A 26,620-nucleotide genomic window follows, 5' to 3' on the forward strand; every position below is an offset into this window, starting at 1 on the left:
GCGGTTGCGACAACAGCTGTGAGGAGGTTTCTCCCGAGAGTTCTCAGGATTTCGTCGTTTTTCATTTTTACCCTTCTGAATTCTTGCCTTCACAGTCCTCAAAAGACGCACTTCTCACTCAGCTGTGGACCTTCCCGCAGACACCATGGTGCCTTCTGAGGGCGCCGCCCCCTCTGGAGGGGGAGGCGCCTCGACAGTTTCTCCCGGTACTTCTTCCCCATTACCGTCTTCGTCTTCGACGTGGGTCGTCGCAGCGGTGGTTCTGCTGCTGTCGCTGCCTCTGGGGACGGTGCTCGATGGGCTGTTTCTGTCGGGGAATCACGCACCGATGCAGAGCGCTCCCTCGACTTTGGTTGACCGGTTCTTCACGCCACACAACCCTCTGCCCACTGGCATCAGTCCACACCAAGTGACGGTCCAACTCTGCACGTCCTGATCTTCGGCGGGAGCGTTGAGGCAGCTCGCGGAGTTCCTCAGCTTCCAGCTAAGTCACCTGCCTGGCTTCCGTTTCGTTGCCGTCGAGTACAAGCCATCGCTGTTTCACCAGGCTCTGGGACGGCTGCTGGACGCCCTGAGTTGGGCGGCACTCGCCCTCGTTGTCTTTGTGCGGCCGATATGTTCTACTCTCGGTTTGACTCAGCAGAGAGGCGAAGAAAGAGGTGCACAGACAGAGCAGCTCCCGCCGTGGGCTGAGGCGCTGGAGAACAACCGCGTGGCGGCGATCGTGACGGCCTTCTTTGGCGTGCAGGTCGTCCGGTCTGTCTTGATTCCGAACAACGCGTTCGAAATTTTCATCGGAGAAAACTTGCTGTGGTCCACTCTCGACAGTGGCCGCATGCCCAACGGCCGAGACTTGATGCAACGCCTCGAAACCATCGGCGTCAGTGTCAGGGAACCGATGTAAAGCGTGGTACCAGAGGAGGGAAATAGTTGGTTAAATATGGACATAGAGGACGGAGGAAGCTGCGGATTTTTGAGGCGGGGAGCGGTGTCAGTTTGGACGGTGGAGTTGTGTGGAGAGAGAAGGCGGCAGGAAGTACGCAGGCACAGAAACTGCCGGAGAAGGCGGAAGAGCGAGTCGCGAGTGGATTTCGTGGAGCGTCACGGTTGTGTAGCTGAGGTCGGACGGTTTCATGCGGGTCGCGGGACGAGGTATGTACGAAAAATGTGGAAGTGGTAGTCCGGCGATTCCAATGCCAGCGGCTTGAGACTTTCTGTAGATCCACCGGAAGACGGGTATGGTTTATCACCTCGGATAACGCTGCGAGGGAGGATGCTGGCAGAAACCTCTCCATTCGAGGCAGCTGGCATCTGATAGTTGGCTTTTCTGTGTTGAAGATCGTATCCGCCTCTTGTGATCTACTGACAGAATGGCGCACACTTTTGTACCGTGGCAAGTTGTGTCTTTTGGTGAGAAAAGGCAAAGAAAGAACAACCAAGACTTGAAAAGGGACAGTTGGTCGTCGTAACTGTCAAGCCTACGGTGCGTTTCAGGTTACGAATCCCGATGCTGTGACTCGCGCCTATGCGAGCAACAGAAGTTTTTGCTGCATATCCAACTCCTGTGGTGTATGTACGCTCGCCGCCGAGTTGGTTAAGTGCACGTTTCCCTCACGGAACCGACATATAAAGAGCGTGTAATGACCTGAAGAAGTGGAAGAACACGTACTAAGTTGTGGACGAACAGCGAGTTACGTGGCAGTCTTAGAAATAGTATATTTGATATTAGCCAGTCGAAGTCGGCAACCCTAGCTTGCAGGGATCACATGGTGTTTTCACATCAGGCTGAGAATACGGGAGGGTGTCTGCAAATTTGTTTCCCTGCAGGACTCAGCTTCGTGTCGTAGAACCGTCTGGCTAAAATGCGGAAGAAAACAATTATTGCAATTATTTGCAAAGGGAATGGCAAATTTGACGGTTCTGTGTACCCGTCAGGTATGATGCTGCCGCCAGTTGTCTCTTTTGTCGACGACGGGCCTCCGTGGTGCATTTTGTGAAGTTTCGCCGCATGCCAGCATCTCCTTATGCTCCTGGATACTATTTAATATAAGTAGTATTTCTAAAGTGGGATCCCTCGTAACAGCGTTTGACATTACCTTACGGCTAACGAGGACAACCGTTTTCAAAGACTCAGAGGCAGTCAACGGTCGTCATCCTGACTTTGTCCCGTTTGGTGACATTGGGGAGCGACCTGTCGCTCGATCGTTTCCTTCCTCATACATGATCCTTTACAGGACTGTTTTAAATGTTTCAAGGAAGTGCTCGAATGGAATATCGGCAGCTCTTTGCAACGTGGATAATCTTGAGATAAGAAAATTCCGGTGGGATATACATGTATGTAAGCAATTCATACATGCTACATGAACGAAACAGGAAAGTAAACCCGTTAGTTGGACGTTAAGGGGTCCCGCAGGTCGAAACTCTGGGCAAATGGTCCCATAAAACACTCGAACCACACCTTTACACGTTCGCCTCGCGAACGCCCGCTGATAGATTGAGCAAAGACACCCATCTCTCCGTCAAAAGTATTCGTTACGTTAAAGGGAAAATATGGGTGGTTTTACACTACTGTTGGTATGTGTCGAATGGAAATTACAGTCGAGTCTGTAGCGCTGTACACGCATGTCACGGCTTCCGCGTGGCCTTGGGAACAGCCACATTTTCAGGTCACACGTATCTCACCAAACTCAGATAGGAAGCCTCGTTTTATCGTAGACAATAGGAACACACTGTACAGTTAGTCTTCTAGTGCGACACCACGGGAGACGGGCAGCCGCCGGCACTGACTCCGTCCGGAAGACAGTGGCTGCTAGCCGCAGAATCCGTGTCTTGTCTTTTGAAAACAACATCAGGTATGGAAGCTGAGGAGTCACCATGAGACACGTGAGTTTCCTCTTGAATCTCCTCCGGCCGATGGCACAAACCCACCTGGCGAACGGATGCGGGAGACTCCACCAAGCCCATGACTCGTCGCGCTGAAAACAGAAAACCGGAGAAGGCTAAGGCATGTCACATTACAGGGTTCACCTCGCGTTTCGCTATCTAGTTTTCATTGCTAATTACATTTTATGAAGGCAATCAAGTATACGCAAAATTGGGTGTCCATGTAGGTGGTACAGTACGCATGCAAATGATTACGCGGACAACTGGGTGCGATTGTACCGGTAGGTATGCATCTTTGTCCTGAAAAGCAAAGGAAGTGCATTTCTCAAGGCAGGCACTGCATACAGAAGATAAATGCAGGCTTGAGACCGATAAATGCATCTATATTCACAAAAGCACTTTCGACTACTTTGACTGAAGACGTCTGAAAACGCATTCTGGAAGAAGCTAAAAACACCCAAAAAATAAGGGAAAGAGGCCCACGACCATCACTTGTGTTGTTGGTGCCTGAGCAACGTAGGAGAGGATTGGTTTGCGGTGTAAAACCAGAAACGATATGTTTGCAAATGAATTCGGTAGAAATGCGATAACTGTGGGAAACATGGTAGAATGCACTGGGAAAGTTTGCAGACACACCCTGACGCACCTGCAGAAGTGATGTTCAGTGCCTTGCATCTCTCTGCTGCCTCAAGAATGGACCCCGCCGTCACGATATTCAGTTGAGGCACAATTGCCCTCTCAACAGCGGAGAAAAGACACTGAGCGGAAAATGTCAACACGAAAAGATGTTCCAAGCCAGACTGTTTTTTCGGATGCTTCACCGGTCATTATGACAAACTACATCGTGCCGACAGAATTTGGAAGGTTGGTAAAGTTTTCTGTGCGTGTATCTCATGCCCCATGCTTCACAACGGAGGGGAGCTGCGGTACACGTCTCATTTGCTGTTTTCTAATGTAGCTAGGAGAAAACCAACACGTATTGCCGGTAAGCAAAAACAAAATCTGTTCGGTAGTTCCTTTCTTCTGAAGCAGGATGCCTAAGCAGATTCTTTTTGGCAATACTGAACAACATGCTGGCCTCAGATTACTCATACAGTCGATCTCGTCTACGCGCCTGCTGGTGTGAAGCGCATCTTCAAACTTTTCTGCACCCATATGACGTCCAAAAGTGTACTTTCCCCCTACGTTTCCTCGTTTGACGACAAGTTCCTTGCAAAATGTGAGATCTTCTCACCTTGAAGTCGTACTTGTATGCCATCTGATACAACTTTAGGAGGAAAGCCAGTGTAGAGACCTCCCCATCAGCATGTTGAGGCGTTGATGCTCGAGTGGGAGCTCTGGACGAGTTTCTAGATACCATTTTGCACTTGGCCTTGATTCGAGAATTCGAATCCGCCCCTAGAACAGAGCCCGAGGGCATTTCGACTGAGAAGGCGAACTCGGAGGGTGAGTCAACATGAGTGTTCCCCGGCTTTGTCTTTCTCTGTTTTGGCCTACAGCTCACAACATCGTCTTTCACAGTTTGCAAAATTGGGCATACATCGAAATAGAGGTAAAAACAGAAGTCGCGAACGATGTCGACGCTAAACTCCTCTTCGGGTATCACAGCAATGCCGGACCCCTGGTCGTGCAGTAATGAGCGAAGCGCCTGAGAAGACAGAAGGGCCAGGGTTTAAAAACAGAAATTTCTTTTACCCTCGTTTCCGCATTTATGAGAAATTTAGTGTAATCGTGGAACTAATCCGGTAGTAAGGATTAACATAGTAGCTCCTCTAACATAGAAGATGTACTCTTGCGCACCTTGAAACCACAGAAATCGCAATTTGTTGGCAGAGACCAAGGGGAATTCCGTAAGGTTTCCTTTGTAGACTGCTCGCGCAAAGCAGCTTCGATGAGACGACACTTTCGTTTTTTGACCATCCCACTTGGTCCTGAACAGCTCGTATTACAAGATACATACTTCACAGGTTTGTCCTGGGTGCGGCTTTTGCAGTTCTGAAAGGAATTCCATCACTATCGTAAAGTGCACGCTGTTTTATGCGGAAACCTTTGCAAATTTAGATTCTTTCGAGACGGTACCTTTCTCCGGTGTTTCCCTTTCCTTTATTGTCCAGAGAATACACTTACAGGACACCTGGTGTACAAGAGGAACTTGCTGCTGTAGACACGTTCGCCACCTGGACCGGCGAGGAAGACAGCGTCAGCTAAAGGGCCTTCCTCTGTGGGTAGGAGACCCCCAAGAGAAGTCAACACGTTTTTCACGTCGTGAAGGAGAAACATCCCAGGCAGAAACATGGTTGGACTGTTGGAGCAGAAAAGCTGAACCTCGATTCGGAGGCGAAGAACACCGTCTGCGCCGAGTGCGGCCTTAAGCAAGTCGCTCTGCTTGTCTGGGAGACAGTGGATGTGGAGAGAGGACGTGGGGAGAAAGCCAGACAAAATGACAGAGAGGAAGGACACATGACATATTTGGGAGATCCAGGAACAAAACGGATCCTATTCGTTTGCTCGCGGATAAGAGATATACATAAAGCTGTAAGAGAGGACATCAAGTGAACTGACAGAGAAAAAACTGCGCGTGTGGCGTTAGTGAGACCTGAGCTGTCTCCCTTTTATGGGCGTTCTTCATTGTATACACTGGAAACTTGACCCAGAGAATGAAGCGACTCGGTGTATGTGGAAAAGAAATTCGTATGCTCGGGACAGAAGTCTAGTGCATACTACGAGGACGTTGCGTATATTTTGGGGGGAGCGGCCGTAAATCCTCTGTTTTTATCCTGACAGTTGCGTAAAACTAACCTTTGATAAAGTCCTCGAATCCCATCATCACAGCAGGCTTGACTGTGAACAGCTGGAAGTTGTTTCCTGTCGAACGAGTCAGGAGTGCTGCACGCACAAACCGTACGTTCGCGCATACAGGCTAAAGGTATTCAAAGAGAAGGGACAAACGCCGTTACCGTTTATAGTTAACGATGATAACTTTTATGCGTGTGAAATACGTATTATACAGCGGGCAAACTCATGTCCTTCGAACAGACTCTCTGTGTCGCCTTGTGGCTGAGTACTTTCCTAAAATGTGTTCACTCGCAGAAGCGTACATAGTGAAACTATGGTACGTCCTCATTCTAATGCAAAACGTACAGGCCCCGTTCTCTAATGGAAACTCATGGGTGGAGATACTGGTTTTAGCCCAAGTCACATATGCGTTTGAGGAAATACCCGGTCAACAAGCGAGAGGCACTTCTGAGCTGCAAGGGGGGGGGGTTTAGGGTGCCTTACTTTTGCCTTTCACATCCACAATGGACACAGTCACGCTGCTGTTAACTTCGATCGCCGTTCTCCCGAAGAGAAATAGCGCGACGCATCCTGTCTAAAACACGAGAAAAATACAGACACACGGCAAGACAACGGAGATCAGGCAACCTACCATATTGTAGAAATTGATTAAGTGTGTTTTCCTCCATTCCAAGACGGTAGCACATCGATACTGCGACAGCGGCATCCGGAACACCAAGTTGTGTTCTTGTGGCTCTGCTTATCCCCAACCAAAAGGCATGTGCGTTTCTACTCGATTTCCTCGGACCTGCACCAGCGCAAAGTGTAGCTTGTATAAGTAGAGGAATCCCATTTTATAATATGTATCATGAAGTCTAACCTCAGTTGTTATCTGAGTGCTTCTCTCTCGTTTATCAGAGGCATTTCTGAGTAAAGGTTGATGCACCGCGGATCTTCCGATTTACACAGGGGCGGAAGCACACAGCTTTCCAGCATTTCGTGTTCCTACAAACTTTCTGGATGATGGGGCAATGAGAGGCTTATGGCTTGGATCGACACGCAGAGCGTTCTTCTTCACTTCGCCTCGGTAGTACGGAAAGAGGCGGAAAGTCCAGCAACCCGGCAGAATGAGCGGGTCCAGCAAAGGTGACTCGAGGTAGGGCGGGCAGTTGGAAGGAAGCGCTGGAGACGAAGAAGCAAAACGAAAACGCCCTACGTTTCAACGTTCTTAGATGCAGAATACCGCCAAATAGTCTTGATCTTCAAATATCCATAATATAGTCTGCTTGTTAAACTCAGACACCCTGCGTGTCCGTTGCATCTTGAAGGACTCATTCGCAGGTGCAGCAGAAATGCGAAGAGGCAGTGTCTTTAGCCATCGCTAGAGAGAAAAATTACGGCCAATGTGGCTTTGGAAAAGACGGTGTAGTTTTCTCCTGGACAATACCGTGGTCTATACCGGATCGGCTCTCGGAGCCCTCAAATTTGTAACTTGTTAAGTATTATCGCCCATTCTACGTCGGCTCAAACAAAACCCGTGGGGATACGGGGGCGGTGCTGTAAGACACGGATAGGATCAGCGAACCAATACAAACTACCAAAAAGCTCCATGTTGCCTTTCCGGAGATGTCACTTTTGGTAGAACGCGCCCAAGGGAACACCGCTTCATGGCGGAATGTGAGCGCCCGACGTACTTGCTGTTGAAGATCGAAAGTTTCTCGTGGTTCCTGGACCTGTATCCACACATGTACACCTGTACTAATATCCCGCTAAAACGTTTTCTCTTAGATTCCGTACCCTTATCGCGAACGCGTGTTCTGTGTACGTTGAAGTCTTCAACAAACCAGTCCAGTTCGATGCGCTTTTTGGACATGGGAGTCGTGAACTGTCCGAACCCGAAAAGAGTGTTGTCAGGGACCGGTGCTGGACTGCCAGGGGTCGCGCAATCGGCCAGCATAGATCGATGTTCGGCCACACAGGACGAAGATAAACTCGGAGGAGGTTGAGGTCGTTCGCTCGGGACAGCTCGTGGCGCCTCAACTTTGTGTTTCTCCTCTCCTGTGAAGAGTTCGAGTTCTTGAACATCGAACTGCGGAGATTCTTGTACCTCCTCCTGGAGGATCATGTTGGCAGAAAGGTCTTTGTACTCACTATTTGGAGTCTCCATATTGCACCGACCGAGTTTCGATACGAAACCTCGCAGACAAAGAGATGTATCACAGAGACAGTATGTGGAAATGGTCGTGCGCGTGTTCCGCTCCAATGTCAGAGGGACTGCAGGTGGGGAAGAAAGCGACAAACCTGACAAGCGCACCACAGATGTAACAAGAGTCTCGAAAATACAGAGCATGCATCCCAGAAGTTAATGAAACACGCGGAAAAAAACATAGCAATGCACGTCCGTCGTCCGTGCACACTCGGATGCACAAATACAATTAGGGGTGGAAATATACATATAAATTCGTATGTTAGTATACATACGAGTCCGAGAGGTAGATCGGGATGCATTGAGAAACGCTGGCTACACATTTCAGCACCGATGAACGTGTATAGGCACATGCGTGCTCGTAATATTTCAAGTTCAGAAGAAAACGACGAGGCAATTCCTCAGAAAGCGAGTGCTTTGCCGATTCGGTCATGAAGTGTGTCGGCCGTCACGCCAGGGTGCCGCTCGCTCTTTGAGTGTTGCCTGCCGATGAACACAGATACTTGAGTGACAATGATAAAAATAAAACCCGACAAAGAATCTCTTGCGATCATGCAGCTTCTTTGAAACTAGAGTAAACTTTGGTTCTCTCAGGAAAGTGTAGCGCCGAAAAGAATCTCTTCCTCTGAGGGGCGAGCGAAGCAACTACAGTCTGGACTATGCCATCGCTTACAACGAAAACTGTGTCACTGTGAGACTAGCGGACGGGAACTTAGTTCTTCAACGACAACACTTTTTCTGAGCAGTTCTTCACAACCAGAATGGGCGTTCGCGCTGGTGGTCCACAGAGGGGAATGCCTACCAGCAACTCTTGATGATCTGGCCGTAAAATCATGAACAACTTTTTTGAGACAGGCGCAGGCGCAGCTGTTTCCTGTCTCCAAGGCGCGTTCTGAGGCCCGTGCCCGAATGCCAGTACAGCCACAACGGGGGAGGCTTAGAGGACGTAAAAAACGGGACAAGATTAGTTTTGCAAGAAGATGAAAATGGCATAAGCAAGATGCTTCTTATCACTTGGGTTTTCCGGAATAGCAACCAAGCTGCGGATTCTCCGCGGAGTCCCCCCGTACGTCTTCCGTCCACACCGAACACGGCACACCGGCGTCCTCTTCCCGGACCCGACCAAGTCCGGCTCCGAAGAGGACAGACAGTTGCTCTCCAATTACCCTCTGAAGCAGCATGACCCTCAAAGGAGCCTAACGTAATTTGGTAAAGAAAGGTTTTCCATCTGTCGGCAGGAGTCGTGCTGAGATAGTTTCGACAGAGAAAGATGAGACGACCCCAAAGTGTCACGGTCATTAACTTCATCACGTATTCTTCAAGGATGCCTGCACCGCCGATGACACACGGTGACGAAATAAATCAGACATGGGCAGCTTTTGAGCCGAATAAGGCCCGCCAATCTCTTCTCTCATGCGGGCCGTTTTCCCAGTGTCGTCAATCTGCCTTCTGTTTGAACAGGGCCTGTGAGACAGTAGCTCTTCGCAAAAGCTGTGTTTAACTTGCATACTCGGGTGCTGTAAAAACCTTATCCGCTTGGAACAAACCCGTCTCCTCTGGATTTGTGGCCCCCAGGTGAAAGCGTCGTTATCAGGATAAACTGCCCACAAAAAACAGCTCGCCATGACCGTATGCAAGAGTGAATACACTTTCTTCTGAGTGCAAAGACTATTCCATTCGCTGTGGTCACTACACACCGCTTTTCAACTCCTGCGGCGTGGACCGTAATACAGAACTCAAACGTTTTCGGTGAACCGCAAACAATTCTGCGATGGCACTTAAGTGTGTTGTCCACCAGCCAGCGGCCCCGCCTTCTACTTAAACTGCAGAATAATACCGGGGAGAAGACTGTCAACCTCCCACACTCAAACCAATGTGTCTTTTGTTTATTTCGCGTCAATGCGTAGCCGTCGGACGGTCGCTCCACCGTGATCTCCACTCCTTCAGCACAATCAACTGTCAACAAGGAGAAAGATGCGTCTCCGCTAGCCGTGGAAGCAACTTGTTGCTCACCCCGTTGAGTTATTGCTTGCCAGCCCCCCGAACAGACCAGAAGAATTTAAAGGGGCAAAAAACGAAAGCTGAAATAAGGTGATCGAAACAAGTGCTACCGATCAGGGCGACTCGGGTGAAATGACACCCACTGAAACTACGGGTTCACAATGGAAACATTCTGGGGAAGGAGCGAAGATGTTGCTGCGACGTACGGTATAATACGCAGATATTTTCGGGGACACTCCCTGACACGTTCACGACCAGTGTGCAACAGAGAAAGTGCGCAGGCCCCCGAGTTCCCCGAAACCGGAAGTGTATTTTCCCCCACATGCACACTGAACACTCTAGCTTTGCTACGCTGCACAACAGCGTTTGGGTTGGTTAAAGCTGGACTAGCGAAACCCAGTAGAGTTCAGATCCTATTGCACATCCCACTCAGTGTTAGTCCGCTACAGAACGCAAAACGGGTGCCTTTCTCTGCTGCGGTTGAGCACCCGCAGAATGACCGTCCTATGCAAGTGGCAACGGCACGCAGCTCCCACAGAGTCGTCAGTCGCCGTCGCATTGAAACATATGTGTCCACATGCCACCATTTTTCTGTGTTGAAGTGAAAATCTCGTAACGCGGCGTTCCGGTGTCTGAGTACGTGTGGGCTTGACCTAAACATCAGCGTGCTACCTGCGTGTCCCCCGGCGGCGACAAATCGAAGTTGGGCGATAGCAGATGTTCTTCCATGGAAAACGTCAAATGGATGAATGTTTTCCGTTCAAATCAGGTGCCACATGACGGTCAAAGACACATTACAAACCCACGTGCAGTGACTTTGTGTAGTTCCCGTCTACAAAGAAAGCTTTAACTGCCGCGATGACTCGACTCCGACAGGCCACTGCGGCTCTGCAGTGAGGTCCAGACCCAGATTCCGCCCATAAGTAGTTTCCGCGGGTGGAGAGCAACACTACGATTTCAGTGGAATACATAAGACCTCCACAAAACTGTCAGCTTGTCCAACAGTGTACTAGCAGTTCCCCTTTCAGACAACTTGTCTAAATATTGAGCGATCGCGAGTTTGCTGCGAAAAGAAGCCCCAGCTGCGGCGCCGTCTGGGAAAGCCTTGCTGGACGGCACCAACAGCAGCGTTCCATCGATCTTTTCCCCCCTCCCGTTGTGGGGGCAGAGCCGGCAGCAACGGCTCCTGCGCTCGTGGAACGGAGACTGCCGTCTTTCAGTGTGATTGTTCCTTCACTTTGAAGGTTCAAAACCCGATGACGAAAGCCACTGCTGACCTCTCACTGAGGAAATGGCTCGCCTGAACCTCCTTGTTACGCAACCAGGCACTGAGGGGACCATCACACTTATGTACATGCCATGCTTGGCGTTTACCGTGTGGAATGCTAGATACCGTCGTTTGGACTTGCGACGATGGAAGTCGGTGGCCCACTCATGGGAAAAAGTCAAGTGATGGCAAAGAAGAAATTTATTTTATGTTCTGTGGTGCTTTTGAACGATATAGCGCCACTATGCGGTAGACAAAGCACTGTCAGCCGTTGATGGCTGCAGCCCCGGCACATAGTGCAAATCACTAATGCTTGAACCACACGCGTCGAACCTCTAGTAGTGACTGGCGTAATCCACTGCAGAATGCTTTATCATTTACCTTGACGTGTATACCATCCCGTTTTGCGGGTCCTGCATTTTGTTGTAAAAAATAACTTCCCCATGATTCGGTGAACCGGAGGCACGAACGCTCGTTTTCCTGTACTCTCATTTCGAGGTGGCGCAGAATGAGGCATCTCGGTCTAGTACGGTGATCCTTCTTCGTATGCTTTCGGGTTTCGTTATTTACTTTCACTTGGGGGAAGTGGTGAGTTCATAGTATCTCAGTGACAACAGGTGGTGCCGCCGCAGTACAAGGGCGAACGTAGCACTAGTACATCTTTTGTTTTGTGGCAAGAATTGGGTCCCCGCCGAGTAACAATACCTTGACAGCGTGAACTCGAAAAAGGGACGTATCCGCAATAGTTTCATCACTTAGTTCAGACCTTACTACAGCGAAATTAAGATTTCCCCGTAGAGGCTCGCTGCCGCGTGTGTTGCGATCATCGCATATCGTGCTTTCACCATAGAATGGCGCACAACATTATCAAATGCCCCGAGTCGAATCGTTACCCACACCAGAAGCTGCGTGGTACAATTGGGGAATTCGTGGATTTCATAGCTGTTACATCATCGAATGAAGCTTTGCCTACTGCTTCATCGCTGGGATAAGGCTCGTACGTGAGCAACTGGGAACAAAAGTGAGGATGCAAGCTGTATATTGGGGGAAAATGTGCGGAAGGCTGAAAGGGTAAAAACCGTGCAGTATCCGTGGGGATGGACACGCTGCGGACGGTTTATATGTTACAAAGTCGCAACGACTGGTTTTGTTGATGAATGCCTGTCCGAATGCGATGGCAATATTAGAAATCGAAAGAAAAACTTCACAGGGTGCATATTGATGGGGATTCGGATGGATAGACCAGCCTCGTATTCTTTCCACCATGCCCTTCGTCTTCTAGTTGCGGAAAAAGAACATTCGGGCCCTGAACTATATCCTTCCATTTTCGTTACTAGTATGAAAATGCGACAAACAGCGTTTCTGCTAGTTAACACAGAGCAAAGCCCCATCTTCAACATACTCATCAGGTGTCCCGAGCAGAAAACCAATGGCGGTATCGCTTCGCCAGACGCACGTGCGTGTGCCTCTCTTGCACATACATGCGTGGATCCACTTTTATTGTCGACCGCTTTCACGCGTTCACACAAGGGTCCGATTTTTACTACTCTGCTTCGGAGCAGACTGCTCAAATCGAGTAGTCAGACACACCACGGCACCTAGGATACTGAATATGGCACCAGACACGAGATGCAGATGACCTTGTTCTTAATATGATTGCTGTATATCTCGTCGCTAAAAAACCCTGACACATGGACATAACAAACAGGGAACTCCTGTGCCGTGGAGCTGACGTCATGCGCTAGACGGCTGAGTTGGGGTTCAGCATGACAAGGATTGAAACCAGCTGCGCTCGACAAGCGTCGGAGCACTCATGTCGTATTTTTCTGTGCATGGTGTGCCGCATTCCCGTTTGTGTGCGTACGTCGCTTGCCTGTCCAGGGACGTTCCAGTATCAAGGGGGGTTTCTAAGGTTTTTGCCTTACATCAGGAAGGTATTGGTATTTGTCTGCCGCCACAACAGGTACCAACACGGCAGGTCACCAGACATTTTCCAAGCTCGGCCTCGCACCAAGTACACACACTCTTAAGCCTCTGCGTTACACTGTCGAAGTCTGGTGAGACAGTCGTTTGCATGTACACCAACGGTTGGTTGCATCAGTCCCTCCAACGGAGTTGCCAAGGGACGATGCCTACGACGGAGATTCACACCCGCTTTTATTCAGAGCGTAGAACTGAAGACAAAACCTGGTCCGAGCTTCGATAAAACGCGTTAGCTGTGTCGTCCCTAACTGTTCTTCTTAATTCATTCATAAATATTGGAAACGCAGTCGAGCCCCCTCGTCGGAAGGCTTTTTCCCTTTATTCACTGTGGCCGTGCTCAGGACCGCCAGGAGAAATAGGTTGTATACTCAGGGGTGATTTGTGTCCCAGTCTTTGACGTTCTTCAATAGAGGATGTCTCCTTCGCTACTTTTCTCTGTGGGATCGTGTCCGTTTTCGCTACGCATGCGCATGTTCTGCTGCCGGCTTACATTCTGTTTCCTGTGCTGCCTTCCTTGCGCCGTGTCGTCGGACTTCTTCGGGAGAGTCGTGGAGAGTGGACGTAGGGAAGTCCGCGTTTTGCGATCTGGAGCGTGTGAGAATCCGCAGGTTTGACAGTATTTCTCTTTTCGTACTGTGCGCACAGAGAGCATTTGCTCGTCAAACTTACCCGCGGCCCGTCTCACTTTATCTGCGGCCGACTGTTCCAGGTGCGGGGAATCAGCCTACCACCTAGGCGTTGTTGTTTTCCCTCCTCTGTTGTCTTTTTGTTTCGGTTCTTTTTTTCCTTACTTTGGTCGGCAAAATGCAGATTTTCGTGAAGACGCTCACCGGCAAGACGATCACTTTGGACGTCGAGCCTTCCGACACCATCGAAAATGTCAAGGCCAAGATTCAGGATAAGGAGGGAATTCCGCCTGACCAGCAGCGTCTGATTTTCGCAGGCAAGCAGCTCGAGGACGGCAGAACCCTTTCCGACTACAACATCCAGAAGGAATCCACTCTCCACTTGGTGAGTTTTCGGCGAGAAATTAGAAAAGGCGGAAGGCAAGGTTATTTTTGCACGTTTCCCCTGCCGACGGCCGGTGACAGGCACTCACCTAACATAGCAGGCGGGCGTTTAGCCGCCCTGCCCCCGTGGCACTCGTATTCAAATGAATCAAAAACTGACGCCTCTGCGTGAATGTGAAGACATTTCTGTTTTTCGGGTCGTTGCCCTCATTTCCAACAATTCTGGTGGCGTTGGGAGACTGGGACCGGTATGTGTTGTTCCTCGCGGCAACCCTCGTAGACACATGCATGTGCAAACGTACGTTATCGGCTAGAAACTTGAGTGTCATTTTACATACAGTTGGAGGATATTTTCTGTAGAGTGGTAAGCGACTGCACTCTCTTGGTCCTGTGTTATCCCCCGACACTGCTTCCGCGGTGGGGGTCGGGCTGCAGTGGGGTTTTTCTTTCTCCCTCCCTTTTGCCGTATTATTTACTCTCTTTTTACCACCGTTCGGACGCTGTGAACACCTGCGCAGTTGGGAGGAGGCATCAACCTGCAATGTCCCCGAAAGAATTCCGACGCATGTTCAAGTGCCCCTGTGGCCTCCATGTCGCCTTTCTCGCGAAGGACCGGCCGAACTGGAAGCAGGGGCGTGAACGCATTGACACTCATCCACACTTCTTTTTTGGTCGTTTGCTTTGCATTCTCCTTTTCATCTGTGTGAGAGCCATTTTTGCCTCTGCTTCTTTTTGTAAAACCTAGTCTTGACCCCCTATTTACACCCGTGGAAGTTCTTGTTCTGGACATGGTTCGATTGTTTCTTTTTCGCTTTGTTCAGGTCCTTCGCCTTCGTGGTGGCATCATCGAGCCATCTCTTGCGTTGTTGGCCCAGAAGTACAACTGCGAGAAGAAGGTGTGCCGCAAGTGCTACGCTCGTCTCCCGCCCCGCGCCACGAACTGCAGAAAGAAGAAGTGCGGGCACAGCAACCAGTTGCGCCCTAAGAAGAAGCCCAAGAACTAAGTCTTGCGTTACAGTACAGAGAATACTGCGTCTGCATCTCCGAACTACTCTAGCGTTCTCTTCTCTTCGTGTCTTGGAAACCTGGGCGCACACTGTGCCCTATTCTGCTGTGGCTTTAGCGATGTGGTAGACTGCGTCTGTTGTCTGTCTGGTCGTACGGACCTTCCCGTGTTACGTGCATAGATGCGTGCGCGTGTGTGTGTTCGTGTCACGTGGAACTGAAGGATCAATCTAGCAGACGAGCAGCGAATCAACACACCCCCCTGGACCGGCGGGAGAAGCTTGGGGTGGATACGCTCTTGAGCGAAATCCTCGAAAGCCGCTTCCAGAGTCAACACGGATGCTGAGCGGTTCGCTGTCGCAGAAAGACCTTCTGACAGGGGGCAAAAACACACTTGGGGAAAATGTAAGTTGCGGAGGACGACGGGGGCGAAGGAGCTGATTTGATGCATGCACGAATTTTAGGATTTGGCTTGGATGCGATTTCATCGGAGAGGCACAGACGGATGCACAAATTTCGGAACACTATCCAGACAGTGTGTTTTTGCGGATATACTCCCAGCGAAACGTCTGTTAACTTGTTTTAGGATTTTTAAATAGAGCAACAGATCGAGGCAGCAACGGATCTCGAGCGAACAGTGTAAATGGATGTTGTGTATAGTAGGGTTGTGCACTTCTGCATCGATCACCAGAACGCCCATATTCGCTAGATGTAGATGTCGCGTGAAAGTGAACCAGCAAAAACCATGCTGGACTGCCGCAACAGTCCAGGCAGAAAGTAGCAGCATACTGCTCAATCTTCCACGTTTCGATTTTGTGACCGTCGCAACGGGGAACGGGAAGGTCGGGTTTTGGATGTGTCCACTTACCTCCATTCACAGGCACTAGAGCAGATGCAATATCTCAGCGAATGAGGCAGTCGGTGGGGACTAGACAATGTGTTTATTAATAGACGACGGCGGCTGTCTGCCGGCATTTTGTTCTGTCTGACCCGAACTAACGCTGGACAAAAATGGAAAGACCATTTCTCAAACAGGCTCCAGTTCGCTTAGTCTTCGTGGTGTCGCGGTCGCTTACCGATCTAAAATAGCGATGTCCTTTCGTCGTTTATATACTTCTAGTGATGTCTGCCAAGTTCCTTGAAGCTATTTAGCTCACTGCGTACTTAAAGACTCACTACTGATACGAGGAAATAGGGATCGCGGTAGTTCTTTGGCAGACGGAACACAGACGAGCTACGTGTGCCCCCTGAGTCTATCAAAACACCTACCGAAGTTTAGTGACTGCAGCGGAAATTCTGTTTCGTGCAACGCCAGCGGACAAAAGTGATGTCATGAGTTTTTGGAATATCCATCTGAATAGCCACTGCATCTATCCGCTTAGCTGATGTGAATCTACTTGAACGGTCTGGTGGAAAGTGGTCGGTTTCCGTTTCTGCGACCAAATTCACTCTGCCCCAATCAAATGCAAGCCGTCGTAGGGCTGCCTTCATATTTCTGTGTACCGTGATGCATGTGGTACACCTCGAAGATGAGTGGCGCGTGGACGGATTTCGCCACATTGTGTTGGGGTCCCCAGTGTGATAACTTCTGCGTCCCGAAACAGACAAAAGAACCCAACGGGATTTCTGAAACGATGGTGAGACTGGAGAGACACGCGCGAATAGACGACCTACTGATCCTAGTGCCCCGGTTTGCACGGAAACTGACTTTACCAATCTCCTCCCATCGTGCTGGCTTCCCAGGCTGCTCGCTGTTTATCCCGTCGGTTGCCTACCAGCGAAAGGTCTAGCTGGAACAAACTAGCCCTGACAATACTCCTTGCCTTCCCTATTCGGCGCAGAGGAATGCTATTTTTCGTGAGGTTGGAGATGCTTCACCGATGGACGCGACATCCTCGGTCTGAAACTAACGGTTCTCCTGGGGTGTCTACAGAGCACCTTACAGATCATCTCAGCAGCAGAGATTTCTGAAAATTCAGTCTGGGAGAAATCGGAGAAAACGGAAAGCTATTTTACGCCCCCAGGCACAAAAAACATCTGCGGAATCCGGAATGCCCACTGGGCAGACACAAACACTTCACAAATGCCTTCCCGGAGGCAAAAACGGCGTAAAAAAACTTCTGCGACAGCAGTGTACACCCTCCTCATTACTTTTAGGGCTTTGACCAAAACAAAATCTAGTCATCACTCTTTTCGCAGACCCAAGAAAACCGCCAAGTCAAAGCATCTGGGCTTAGGGCCTCACAAGATGACCACCGACAAACTTTTGCGTCCTCCCATCAGGCATTCGAATGAGGAGAGCCCCGTCTTCATCGAGACCCTGCAGAATGCCGGTGGCGAGAAAACCGCTCCCTCGTTCGCCAGCCGAAAACCTCCTCCTGTCTGAACCTGCAGTTGAACCTTCCGGAGTTGACTCCCGAGTGTCACATGCGGTGTTTCTCTCGAGGCCGTCGGACAACTCACCGACATCGGTGAAAACGTTTTCATCGTCTTCGCTGCCCGTGACGCCGTGCCTGCTTGTTCCACAAGCAGAAGCATATGCTCTGGCAGATTCCTCTGAATCCGTTGGACAACTTCTTCGGTCTGTCGGCCAAGCAGACGCCTGGCTACCTTTCTCTTCAAGCTCCACGTAGTCACCTAGCCACGCGAGGCGGGAGAGGACGAAAGGCCGAAGGGCCTTGAAGCCCTCTCGCTGCAGGATGTTGAAACTCTCGTACATGTGGGTGTCGAGAGATGCGCGGATCGCATCCGGGTTTAGAAAGGACGAACCAGGTCCTGTCGACGAGAGAGAGTGTCCACAAAAAGTTCCAGAAGTTCCTTCCTCGGTGTCTGGTTTTCTCTCTGCTCCGATGTATCCGCCTTCCTTTTCCCTCGCAACGCCACCCACGTCGACAGGCGCCCCTCGAACAGAGGTGGAAATGCGCGTCTTTTCCTGAGAGTCAGGAAACTGAGTAACGGTCTCAGGCGACGACATTTCATTTTTCAGCACGTCTGAACAAGAGCTTCTGTTCCGATTTCGCTCTCCGCCCACACGTTCCAGCTCCTCGGCTATGGACGTCGTCGCCTGCTCAATTGCCATCTCCGAGACTTCAGGCTTCTTTTCCACATTGATGCCAACGCCTACAAGCACTGCCCAATAGCTGTCGCCTTCAAGCTGTGCATGCAGAGCCTGGAGGCCCGGTGGAGAACCTTGGGTTTTTGAAGAAGACGAGGAGGCAGCGAGCGCAGCCGCCACCGCGTCGCTTCTCGGTGCAGAGACAGCTGGGGAAATCAACGCAGACGGAAGGACAAAGGCCGGATTGTGGCAGAGTACACCGCATATTTTCTTGTCATTTACAAACACGTCGTTGATCCACTTGATCTGCCCTCGAAGGCCGTACGCGTCAAGAACTTTGCACACCGCGACTGCAGCAGTTTGCGCGAAGTTCAGCAAACGCGAAGAGAGGCGAATGGGCCATGGAATCACGTAAGTGACCGACACGTTGTTCGGCGGAGAGATCCACTTCTTCTCTTCGAGCGTCACGCTGTCGCGTGTACCTACAGCTGCTGTCTGGCGCGAAGCACTAACGGCGACCCACGTCGACGGAGACAAGCCGTGAACGCTGCAGAGCGTCTCCAAGTTCCTCAGACACCACTTTTGGGTGCTGTCAACTTGATCAAAATGCAGGCGTTTGAGCGGCAGAGGAAGCACTCGCGAGGCGGAGAAACAACCTTTCCCTCCTGGGTGGGATAGAGGTGGACAGGGAAAAGGAGAAGCAGGGGATTCCCGGGAAGACCGTTGGGTGGAAGGCGACGTGTCGGCTGTCTTGTCGGAGGCTGCAGCGTCCGGCGCGAAGGTGTCGGCGGAAGCGAGAGAGGAGAAAGACGAAAGACTGGTGGCGAGAGCCGTGACGGGTGCCAACGCATTCGTCTCCGTCTGCTTTTGAGGGGGGAAAGGGAAACTAGGGGACTGGAAGGAAAACGAAGAGTTCAAGTAGCAGCAGGGAGAGTCAGAAGGAGAGGATTGGCGGGAAGAAGAAGGTGAAAAAGGTTCTCCCCACTCCCCCGCTCCCCAGTCTGAAGAAGAGAGAGCGACGCCAGACAACTCTTGATACGCAGGAGATGCCACCATGCTGACCTCTGTCGTGAGTCGCCCTGGAAGAAAAAACGCGAGTTTTCTCCCATACAGCGGAGAGAAAGAAGGGGACGACGAAGCCCGGAAATTGGAGAGCAAGCAGTGGTGGGGGCGCGCCGTAGGTGAAGCCAATGAAAAACTGAAAAAAGGTGAATGACCGTTTACCTCTGTCGAGGAGGAAGGAGACAAGCAGCACGAGGGGGCAAATGAAGAACCTTGAGAAAAGGACAGAAGAGCAGAGCAACCAGAACTGTGTGCCGAGCCGCGCTTTTTCGAGGAAGAAATAGAAGAAACAGTGCTCGCGTTGAGTATCGTCTTTGCCCTGCGAGTGGAGGACCAACAAGGGGTGTAGAGAAACGGACGCCGGAGGCTCCTTGAATACTGGACACGACAAACAGGACACGTGTGAGAGGGGCAGAACGCGAGCCTCCGAGTTCTCCGTCGCCTGCCGTCAGGGGCAAACCCTGAGGAAGCAGACACCCGCGACGAGAGTGGGGAGTGATGCTTCCAGAAAAAACCTACGCAGACCCAAGTGTATAGTAACAAGGGACAGAGCACTCGCCCTTGAGAAGCGCATCTACGATCGCACTGCCTGTGCTGCGGTATCGCTGCTGTCGAGAAAGCTCCCGCTTTCCTTCCCTTCTGGACCGTTGTGGACTGGACAAGAGAGGGCGCAGAAATGGCTTCTCCAGCTCGGCGAGGGAGGGCGAAATAAGGCGAAAGAATGCGAGGACAGGATGAAGAAAGCGCGAGAGACGGCGTCGCAGAAGAGAGGGCGGAAAAAACGGTTGACAAGAGGACAGCCAGCATCGGAAAGAGCAGCGGCATCACGGTCGGGGAGGAATCTTTTCGTCATGGCTTCCTGCTCTTCAGTTTTCTGCAGACGACACGGCAGACAGTGTCTCGCGCCAGCATTTTGCCTAAATGAAATTCAAAGAAGTCTCCACCCTACACTTTGTGCAAGACTTGTCCACGCGACCTCATGCGAAATCATTGTTTTTGCCTCTGTGCCAGCTGTCGTTTTCCTTTGCCTCATTTACGACGCGTTTCACTTCCTCTGCTTCCTCTATCTCTGTGCCCTCCTTCCTCGTTCCACCGTCACCGTGCACCATCAACAGAAAGCTGTCTCGTGGCTCCCTTGGGCGGCACGCTGCTGCCTGCCGCACCTCTTCCTCAAGTTCCCGTTTGTCCTGGAACCCCTATCTCATATTTTTTCCAAATGTTTTCCACTCACACGGCTTTCCCTTCGTTTGGAGGACGCCTCCTGCGAAGTCGCTACTGTGTGCATGGACTCCAGAGCTTTCCCGGTATTTCTGTCCGGGACAGCTCGTCTCGAAATGCCACGGAAGACCACAGAACCTGGGGTAGCGTTTCGTCTTTCGTCTCCGGAGGGGATGCTCCTGGATCGAAAAGGAACTGCATCCGAGGAACAAGTAGGCGCTTGTGTTCAAAAAACAACGCGGCACAGCCGGGCACGTTCGGAGCGGACGTACTTGAGCCGTACCGAAACCACGGAAGAGCTCCGCTTACATTTGCTGATGAAGCGTGTACACGAGCTCTAGTTCGACAACAAAAGTAGTGGCGGACGCCGCAGTGCGGCAGAGTGCGAAACAGATGTTGCACATGAACAACGGTGACCACCTGAACACAACAGCCGTAAGTCAACGCACGTGGATGTACACGACGCGCTGCCTGGGTATACACCTGAAGAATTCAGGCACCAGACACATGGTGAGGTTGCATTTTGTGGTCAGGCCGCACGGGACGTCACGTATATGACTTCTGCTGCGTTTTGAATAGCCAACTTGGGAACAGTTTCGAGCCAGGAAAGAGGAAATGCGCAACGCGGCTGGAGCCTTTCGAGAGGCGATTTTGCCCAGCGCTTTTTGCGAATTCCGAAAACCTCGCTTCGACCACCAGCCGCGTTGTTTCGCGGCGTCCGCTCCACCAACGCAATCCACGCGACTCTTCTGGCCGTTCTGAGCAATATTTCTTCGTCAAATAAGGCATTTTCAACAGGCGAAGCGACCGGAAAACCTGCTCGAACTCAATGCATTCGTTCACCGCTGCACAGATGCTCCGTAAAAACGCTTGTTTGTCGCACGCGCGGATACCTTAGTACGCAGTGTGCGCTCACGAGTTGCAGTCCCAGTTTGTCTGTGCACAGTGGCTTGCCACCTATTAGCCGATAAAGGGGGGCAGATGGAGCGGAAAAGCGACCCCTGATGAAAACCCGGGATCGAGCTGTCGAACGCCTGGAAGTGTAACAAGAAACGAAACGCCGCTGTCGACCAGTTTCCAGTCCTACAGCGACGGCTTACTTTCCCATTTCCGCCGGAGAGTGAAGGAAAGGGGACAACGGAGAAAAGGATCTTCCCTAGTTCGCGCCAGTCACGTGTCTTCCTCTCCTTGCCTTTTTTGCTTTCCAACATGTCCATTCCGCAGGCGACCCAGCTGTCTGTTCTCCACAGCTTTGGAAAGGGCGCACAAGTGACTCTGTAGCGCTTCTTTCCAGACTGTTGAAGATCTTCCGATGCGATCTTCCAGGAAAGGAGACTCGAAGGCGTCAGAGGCTCTCGTGTGAGACGCGAGAGCCACGCGGCGTAGACGGTCTCCACTCCGGAGTCTCTTCCTTTTGGTAGAGTCCAGTTGTCTGATTGTCACCGCTGTGTTCAAATTTAATTTTCCTCTCCTCTCTTTTGCTTCCAAGTTTTACTCTCTCCCTTCTGTGTACGTAGCCGAGTGACCTTCGCTGTCTTGTCTTTAACTTTTGGCCACGTTCAAGGTCATTGGATCGGGCTACCACGAATGCGGCGTTCTTTCTTTTTTTCTGGGTTCCTTACTATTTTTACCATTTTCCCTCCTTCGTTTGTTTCTGCTGCCGCCCTCTCGTTATCTGTTGCGCCATTCAAACGCTTTTTTTCTCCTGATGCTCCGTCCCCTCCACTCGCTTCTGGATCCGGTCGAAGACTAGAAAATAATACACCCGGGACACTCTGAAGAAGTCTTCGTTATCGCCTCTTCGTTTTGCGCGTACTCCTTGGATTTTCACCCCTTTTGGCGTCCTCGGGCAGCTGTATATGCAGGTCGCTTCCCTCGTGTTCTATTTCTTCTCTAGATGTCATCGCGACATAGTTTCTCCTGCGAGAAGACAGCGAATTTGTTCTGTGGAAAGCTCCTTTCGTTTCCTCTCTCCGTCCTTTGTTGTCCGTTCGCGGATCGCGATCTGCCAGGCCGTCTACTCGTTTTCTTCGGAACTCCCACCAAAGGAGGCAAGGAAAGGCGCTGGGTTCTGCAGGACTTCTGTTTTCTAGAGACCCATTCAGTCTTTGTTTTCCTTCTTTCTGTTTCGTTTCGCGTCTTCTTATCGCTTCGTCTCCTTTTATGTTTCTTCACCTTAAACACTTGCGTTCCCCCGGTCGACTTTAACGCGCCTTTTTCCAATTCGTCCCCGTCTCTTCTTTTGCAGTTTGCCCCACCTCAAGGTGAAGTCGTCGTGTCGCTCTTTTTCATGTGACTATCGTTTTTACTCTCTGCGTTCCTGTTCGTTCTTTGCGCGTTCTCCGTCTCTTCCCTTTCTGCCCTCTTCGTCGCTTCCTTCAGAACTCTCGAGTTTACTCGTTGCAGTCGATCTTGCAGTCCCAAGATGGCGGGGGCGTCTGCGGTGTTTATCTTGGATTTGAAGGGGAAGGTGATCATCAGCCGGGACTACCGAGGCAACGTATCTCTGGCGTCGGCGGCGGAGCGTTTTCAGCAGAATGTGGTGGAGTTGGACGACCCTCTGTTGATCAAGCCGATCTTTCTGGAAGACGGCGTGACTTACGCGTGGATTCAGTACAGCAACGTATATCTGTTGGCTGTGACGAGGCGCAACTCGAACGCGATGATGCTGCTGTCTTTCCTGTACAAGTTGTCTGAGGTACTCCAGGAGTACTTCAAGGCTCTCGAGGAGGAGAGCATTCGCGACAACTTTGTGATCACCTACGAACTGTTGGACGAGGTGATGGACAACGGCTTTCCGCAGAGCACGGAGGTGAAGGTCTTGCGCGAGTTTATCAAGAACGAGGCCCATCAGTTGTCTGTCGATGCGCTCCGACCGCCGACAGCCATGACCAACGCGGTGTCCTGGCGTTCTGAGGGTATTTTCCACAAGAAGAACGAGGTGTTTCTCGATGTAGTGGAGAAGCTGAATCTCCTAGTGTCCTCCAACGGAACTGTGCTGCGCTCGGAGATTCTCGGCAGCCTCAAGATGAAGAGTTTCCTCTCGGGCATGCCGGAGCTGAAGCTCGGCTTGAACGACAAGCTCTTGCTCGAGACCTCAGGGCGCACGGTGTCGAAGGGGAAGGCCATCGAAATGGAGGACATCAAGTTCCACCAGTGCGTGCGTCTTGCGCGCTTCGAAAACGATCGAACGATCTCCTTCATCCCCCCCGACGGCGAGTTCGAGCTCATGAGCTACCGGCTGAACACCCAAGTGAAGCCTCTGATCTGGATCGACGCCGTGGTCGACACTGGCCGCTCGGCGACGCGCATCGAGTTCATGATCAAGGCTCGTTCCCAGTTCAAGAGCCGTTCGGTGGCGAGTGGGGTGGAGATCCACGTCCCCGTCCCCCCAGATGCAGACTCCCCACACTTCAAAACCTCCATAGGATCTGTCAAGTACCTCCCGGAGAAGGACACGATGGTCTGGTTCATCAAACAGTTTCAGGGACAGAGAGACTTCGTGATGACCGCGACCTTCGGCTTGCCCTCGGTCGGCGTCGAGGCGCGAGACGCGTACCTTAAGAAACCCATCAACGTCAAGTTCGAGATCCCGTACTTCACTGTCAGCGGCATCACCGTCCGATACCTGAAAATCATCGAAAAAAGTGGATACCAAGCTCTTCCGTGGGTCAGATACATCACTCAAAATGGAGAGTACCAACTGAGACTCTCCTAGAAAATCAACAAGGGGGGGCGAGGTGAGGGGTCGGAGAGATAAGGCGAAGGACGAGGAAAAAGAGATATGCGGTGGATAAACACAGCGGTACAGACACTGCAAGGGATACATTTTAAACAGGAACGACCTTCAAGAACTCTATTGAGGTGCCTCAAACTATATATATATATATATGGGAGGAGGGACGTGTAGTTCGAGATGTCTGTATGCGTATGTACATACATATATGTCTATTGGTGGATAGATCAGTCGTCAACATTTTCTATATCATACTATATATAAATATATATACATACGTATATATATGAGATATATACGATATGAAGAGACGTCTGTGTGCACCTCTACAGATGTGTGTAAATACGTGTGGATATCTGTTTGTGCGCCTGAATTTTGGACACTTGGATACATTCTTCCGTTTCCAGGAGAGAAATGCGTCGCCGCTTTTCTTTCCCCGAAGTTGTAGGTCTCCACAGTATACGCCTGCAGTCAACCTCCCGACGGCAAAAAACTGTGGCGCCTCCGTCTCTCCAGAAAACAAGAACAAACGAAAAAGACGAGATGACTCCTTTCGAGATACATGAAAAGAGCCACAAACATGCATATCTCTAAACACAAATGAAATTGAACTCGTTCATTTGCATAAATACGCATATATATATATATATATATTTGTATATTTTACATTTTATTTTATTTATGTACACATGTAAAGAGACTGAGGTGACTGTTCGTTTACTGGAGAGGATACCCATGGCGTTTCTAAAGTGAATCTGTGCACAGAGGAGCTAGAGAAGACAATGGAAAGTGGAGAGACACAAACCAGAACAGGGAACAGAGATGTTTTCGAAACTGTCGAGAGAAGAGATGCTTTTAGGCCGCACTGCAAGGTCAGAAGACTTCGTGCAACGTGAAACGCAATGCTCGGCGTAGAGAAGCAGCGCAGACATGAGTGAGGGAACGATTGTTGGAAACAATTTAAACGAAGAAGTCCTGTAGATAAACAGAAGAAGAGAAGTTGGGATGTAAAGGAAAGAGAATAAACGGGAAGGGCAAAGCAACGCATGTCTGCAGAGGCCAACCAGAGGGGCGAACATGAGAAGAAAGATGATCGAATCCAAGTTGATGAGAAAACGTGAGGAAAAAGGAAGAGAAGCAGCAGATCAGGAATTCGTCTTTCCGTCCTCCTGTCTTCTTTGTTGTTTAGTTGAAAGGGTCACGTTCTTTTAAACGGACCTCGTTGCGCCAGGATTACCTCCTGTCTGTCTTTTGCTTTCCCAAGTCTTCACAGCGCCATTCTGTTATTTGTATTTCTGTGTCTTTGCCTTGGTTTGTCTTCTTTTTCGTCGTCTTCTACACAGTTTTTTCACTTGTTCCTCTCCCTCAAGTTTATTTTACTTCTTTTTCTCCCCGTCCTTGCTGCCTCCATTCTTCTCCATCTCCCTCTCTGTGTCTCTGAATCGCCCCCGTCACCGCCGGCTCCCTGTGCTTCGTTTTTTTCTTTGCTCCTCGTTCCTTCTCCGTTTTTCTTCTTCTCCGCTTGCTTCTTGAATCGTGGGGAAAGTCTCGGGTTCAATGGGTTTTTCTCCCGTTGTTTCCTTCCTGCTTGGTGGTTTTGCTTGCTTCGAAAAGACATGCTCCGCGCAGTCTTCATTTGAAACGGGATTTCTGTCTCACGCAGCTTACAAAGACGTGCTTCAGAAAGACAGCTTCACGCTGGCACCTGCTTCCCTGCTTTCCACCCTCACGAATATCTTCTCACGACTTTCCAAGAAAGTCCTGGAAAACTCGAATGTAACAATCTACGTCATTCACCACAGACCTCGACTCACACTTCCACAAATCCAAATTTTGCAGTTCATCTTTCATGAGGACGCCTTTGCTGCAGAGGAAAGGGAATCTGTTAGAAACGTAGCGCCTATAAATACTTTTATCATATGTATGTATCATTGGTATTTGGCATAGTATACATTTATATACTCTATCTCTCTATGTACATGCTTATTTTATGTGTATAATGCATATAAATATATAGTGTATGATATATATATATATATTAAAAATCTACGTGTTACATATACATATAATCTACAAAATATATAAATGTTTAAAGTACTGATATATATTATGCACATACTGTATATGCATGTGTATATGTATATTCTGTAATGTATATGTATGAACTGCATAGTAAATATATATATATATATATATATATAATATGTAGATATGTGTACGCTTGCATCTGAGACCAGTGAGGTTTGTAACTTATAGACATCGTAGCCGAGAGGTTATTTTCAGGCCTTGGTGCGTCCGAGAGACAAGAGAACGTTTTTCTCGAATTCCTCGATTTTGCTTCTCGGGTGGCTTGCTCTGTGTTCGCATCGGTGTAGACTGAACAGAATAGACAAAGACACGATCGTGACTGAGAAACGGA

The 26,620-nt window shown here is 50.2% G+C and overlaps 5 protein-coding genes across 5 annotated transcripts; 3 read left to right on the forward strand and 2 right to left on the reverse strand.

The window, feature by feature from the left end:
• Nucleotides 1–23: 23 nt before the first annotated feature.
• TGME49_289740 (hypothetical protein) lies at nt 24–8,822 on the reverse strand. Its single transcript, XM_018782092.1, has 9 exons — nt 7,810–8,822; nt 7,353–7,391; nt 6,668–6,840; nt 6,163–6,253; nt 5,683–5,769; nt 5,011–5,273; nt 4,118–4,531; nt 3,530–3,641; nt 24–2,975 (listed from the first exon to the last, which is right to left on the reverse strand). The coding sequence occupies exons 1-9, from the start codon at nt 8,006–8,008 to the stop codon at nt 2,746–2,748; spliced, it is 1,608 nt and encodes a 535-aa protein (XP_018636416.1). The 5' UTR covers nt 8,009–8,822; the 3' UTR covers nt 24–2,745.
• A 2,277-nt stretch (nt 8,823–11,099) lies between these two features.
• TGME49_289745 (hypothetical protein) lies at nt 11,100–13,282 on the forward strand. Its single transcript, XM_018782093.1, has 2 exons — nt 11,100–12,588; nt 13,096–13,282. The coding sequence occupies exons 1-2, from the start codon at nt 12,354–12,356 to the stop codon at nt 13,191–13,193; spliced, it is 333 nt and encodes a 110-aa protein (XP_018636417.1). The 5' UTR covers nt 11,100–12,353; the 3' UTR covers nt 13,194–13,282.
• A 362-nt stretch (nt 13,283–13,644) lies between these two features.
• On the forward strand, nt 13,645–17,037 carry RPL40 (ribosomal-ubiquitin protein RPL40). Its single transcript, XM_002368359.2, has 2 exons — nt 13,645–14,126; nt 14,947–17,037. Exons 1-2 carry the CDS (start codon nt 13,920–13,922, stop codon nt 15,127–15,129), a joined length of 390 nt encoding a protein of 129 aa, XP_002368400.1. The 5' UTR covers nt 13,645–13,919; the 3' UTR covers nt 15,130–17,037.
• A 21-nt stretch (nt 17,038–17,058) lies between these two features.
• On the reverse strand, nt 17,059–21,308 carry TGME49_289760 (hypothetical protein). The gene has a single exon (XM_002368360.2). The coding sequence runs from the start codon at nt 20,070–20,072 to the stop codon at nt 17,364–17,366; it is 2,709 nt and encodes a 902-aa protein (XP_002368401.2). The 5' UTR covers nt 20,073–21,308; the 3' UTR covers nt 17,059–17,363.
• Nucleotides 21,309–21,535: 227 nt separating this feature from the next.
• On the forward strand, nt 21,536–25,916 carry TGME49_289770 (mu1 adaptin). The gene has a single exon (XM_002368361.2). It carries the CDS (start codon nt 22,891–22,893, stop codon nt 24,181–24,183), a length of 1,293 nt encoding a protein of 430 aa, XP_002368402.1. The 5' UTR covers nt 21,536–22,890; the 3' UTR covers nt 24,184–25,916.
• Nucleotides 25,917–26,620: the final 704 nt, after the last annotated feature.

Source organism: Toxoplasma gondii, chromosome IX (genome assembly GCF_000006565.2).
Source record: "Toxoplasma gondii ME49 chromosome IX, whole genome shotgun sequence".
In the NCBI taxonomy this organism is placed as follows: Eukaryota; Apicomplexa; class Conoidasida; order Eucoccidiorida; family Sarcocystidae; genus Toxoplasma; species Toxoplasma gondii.

Excerpts from the sequence above, each read along its gene's own strand:
- TGME49_289740 (XM_018782092.1), bottom strand. The coding sequence starts at position 8,008 with ATGCTCTGTATTTTCGAGACTCTTGTTACATCTGTGGTGCGCTTGTCA. Across the intron at positions 6,254-6,667 it reads CCCCATCATCCAGAAAGTTT|ACAGGATGCGTCGCGCTATT; the intron begins GTAGGAACACGA and ends CTCGTGTTTTAG. Across the intron at positions 5,770-6,162 it reads TGTGGATGTGAAAGGCAAAA|CACTCCTGACTCGTTCGACA; the intron begins GTAAGGCACCCT and ends TTGTGCGTGCAG.
- TGME49_289745 (XM_018782093.1), top strand. The coding sequence starts at position 12,354 with ATGGGGATTCGGATGGATAGACCAGCCTCGTATTCTTTCCACCATGCC. Across the intron at positions 12,589-13,095 it reads TATCGCTTCGCCAGACGCAC|GTACCAACACGGCAGGTCAC; the intron begins GTGCGTGTGCCT and ends CCGCCACAACAG.
- RPL40 (XM_002368359.2), top strand. The coding sequence starts at position 13,920 with ATGCAGATTTTCGTGAAGACGCTCACCGGCAAGACGATCACTTTGGAC. Across the intron at positions 14,127-14,946 it reads AGGAATCCACTCTCCACTTG|GTCCTTCGCCTTCGTGGTGG; the intron begins GTGAGTTTTCGG and ends CGCTTTGTTCAG.
- TGME49_289760 (XM_002368360.2), bottom strand. The coding sequence starts at position 20,072 with ATGCCGCTGCTCTTTCCGATGCTGGCTGTCCTCTTGTCAACCGTTTTT.
- TGME49_289770 (XM_002368361.2), top strand. The coding sequence starts at position 22,891 with ATGGCGGGGGCGTCTGCGGTGTTTATCTTGGATTTGAAGGGGAAGGTG.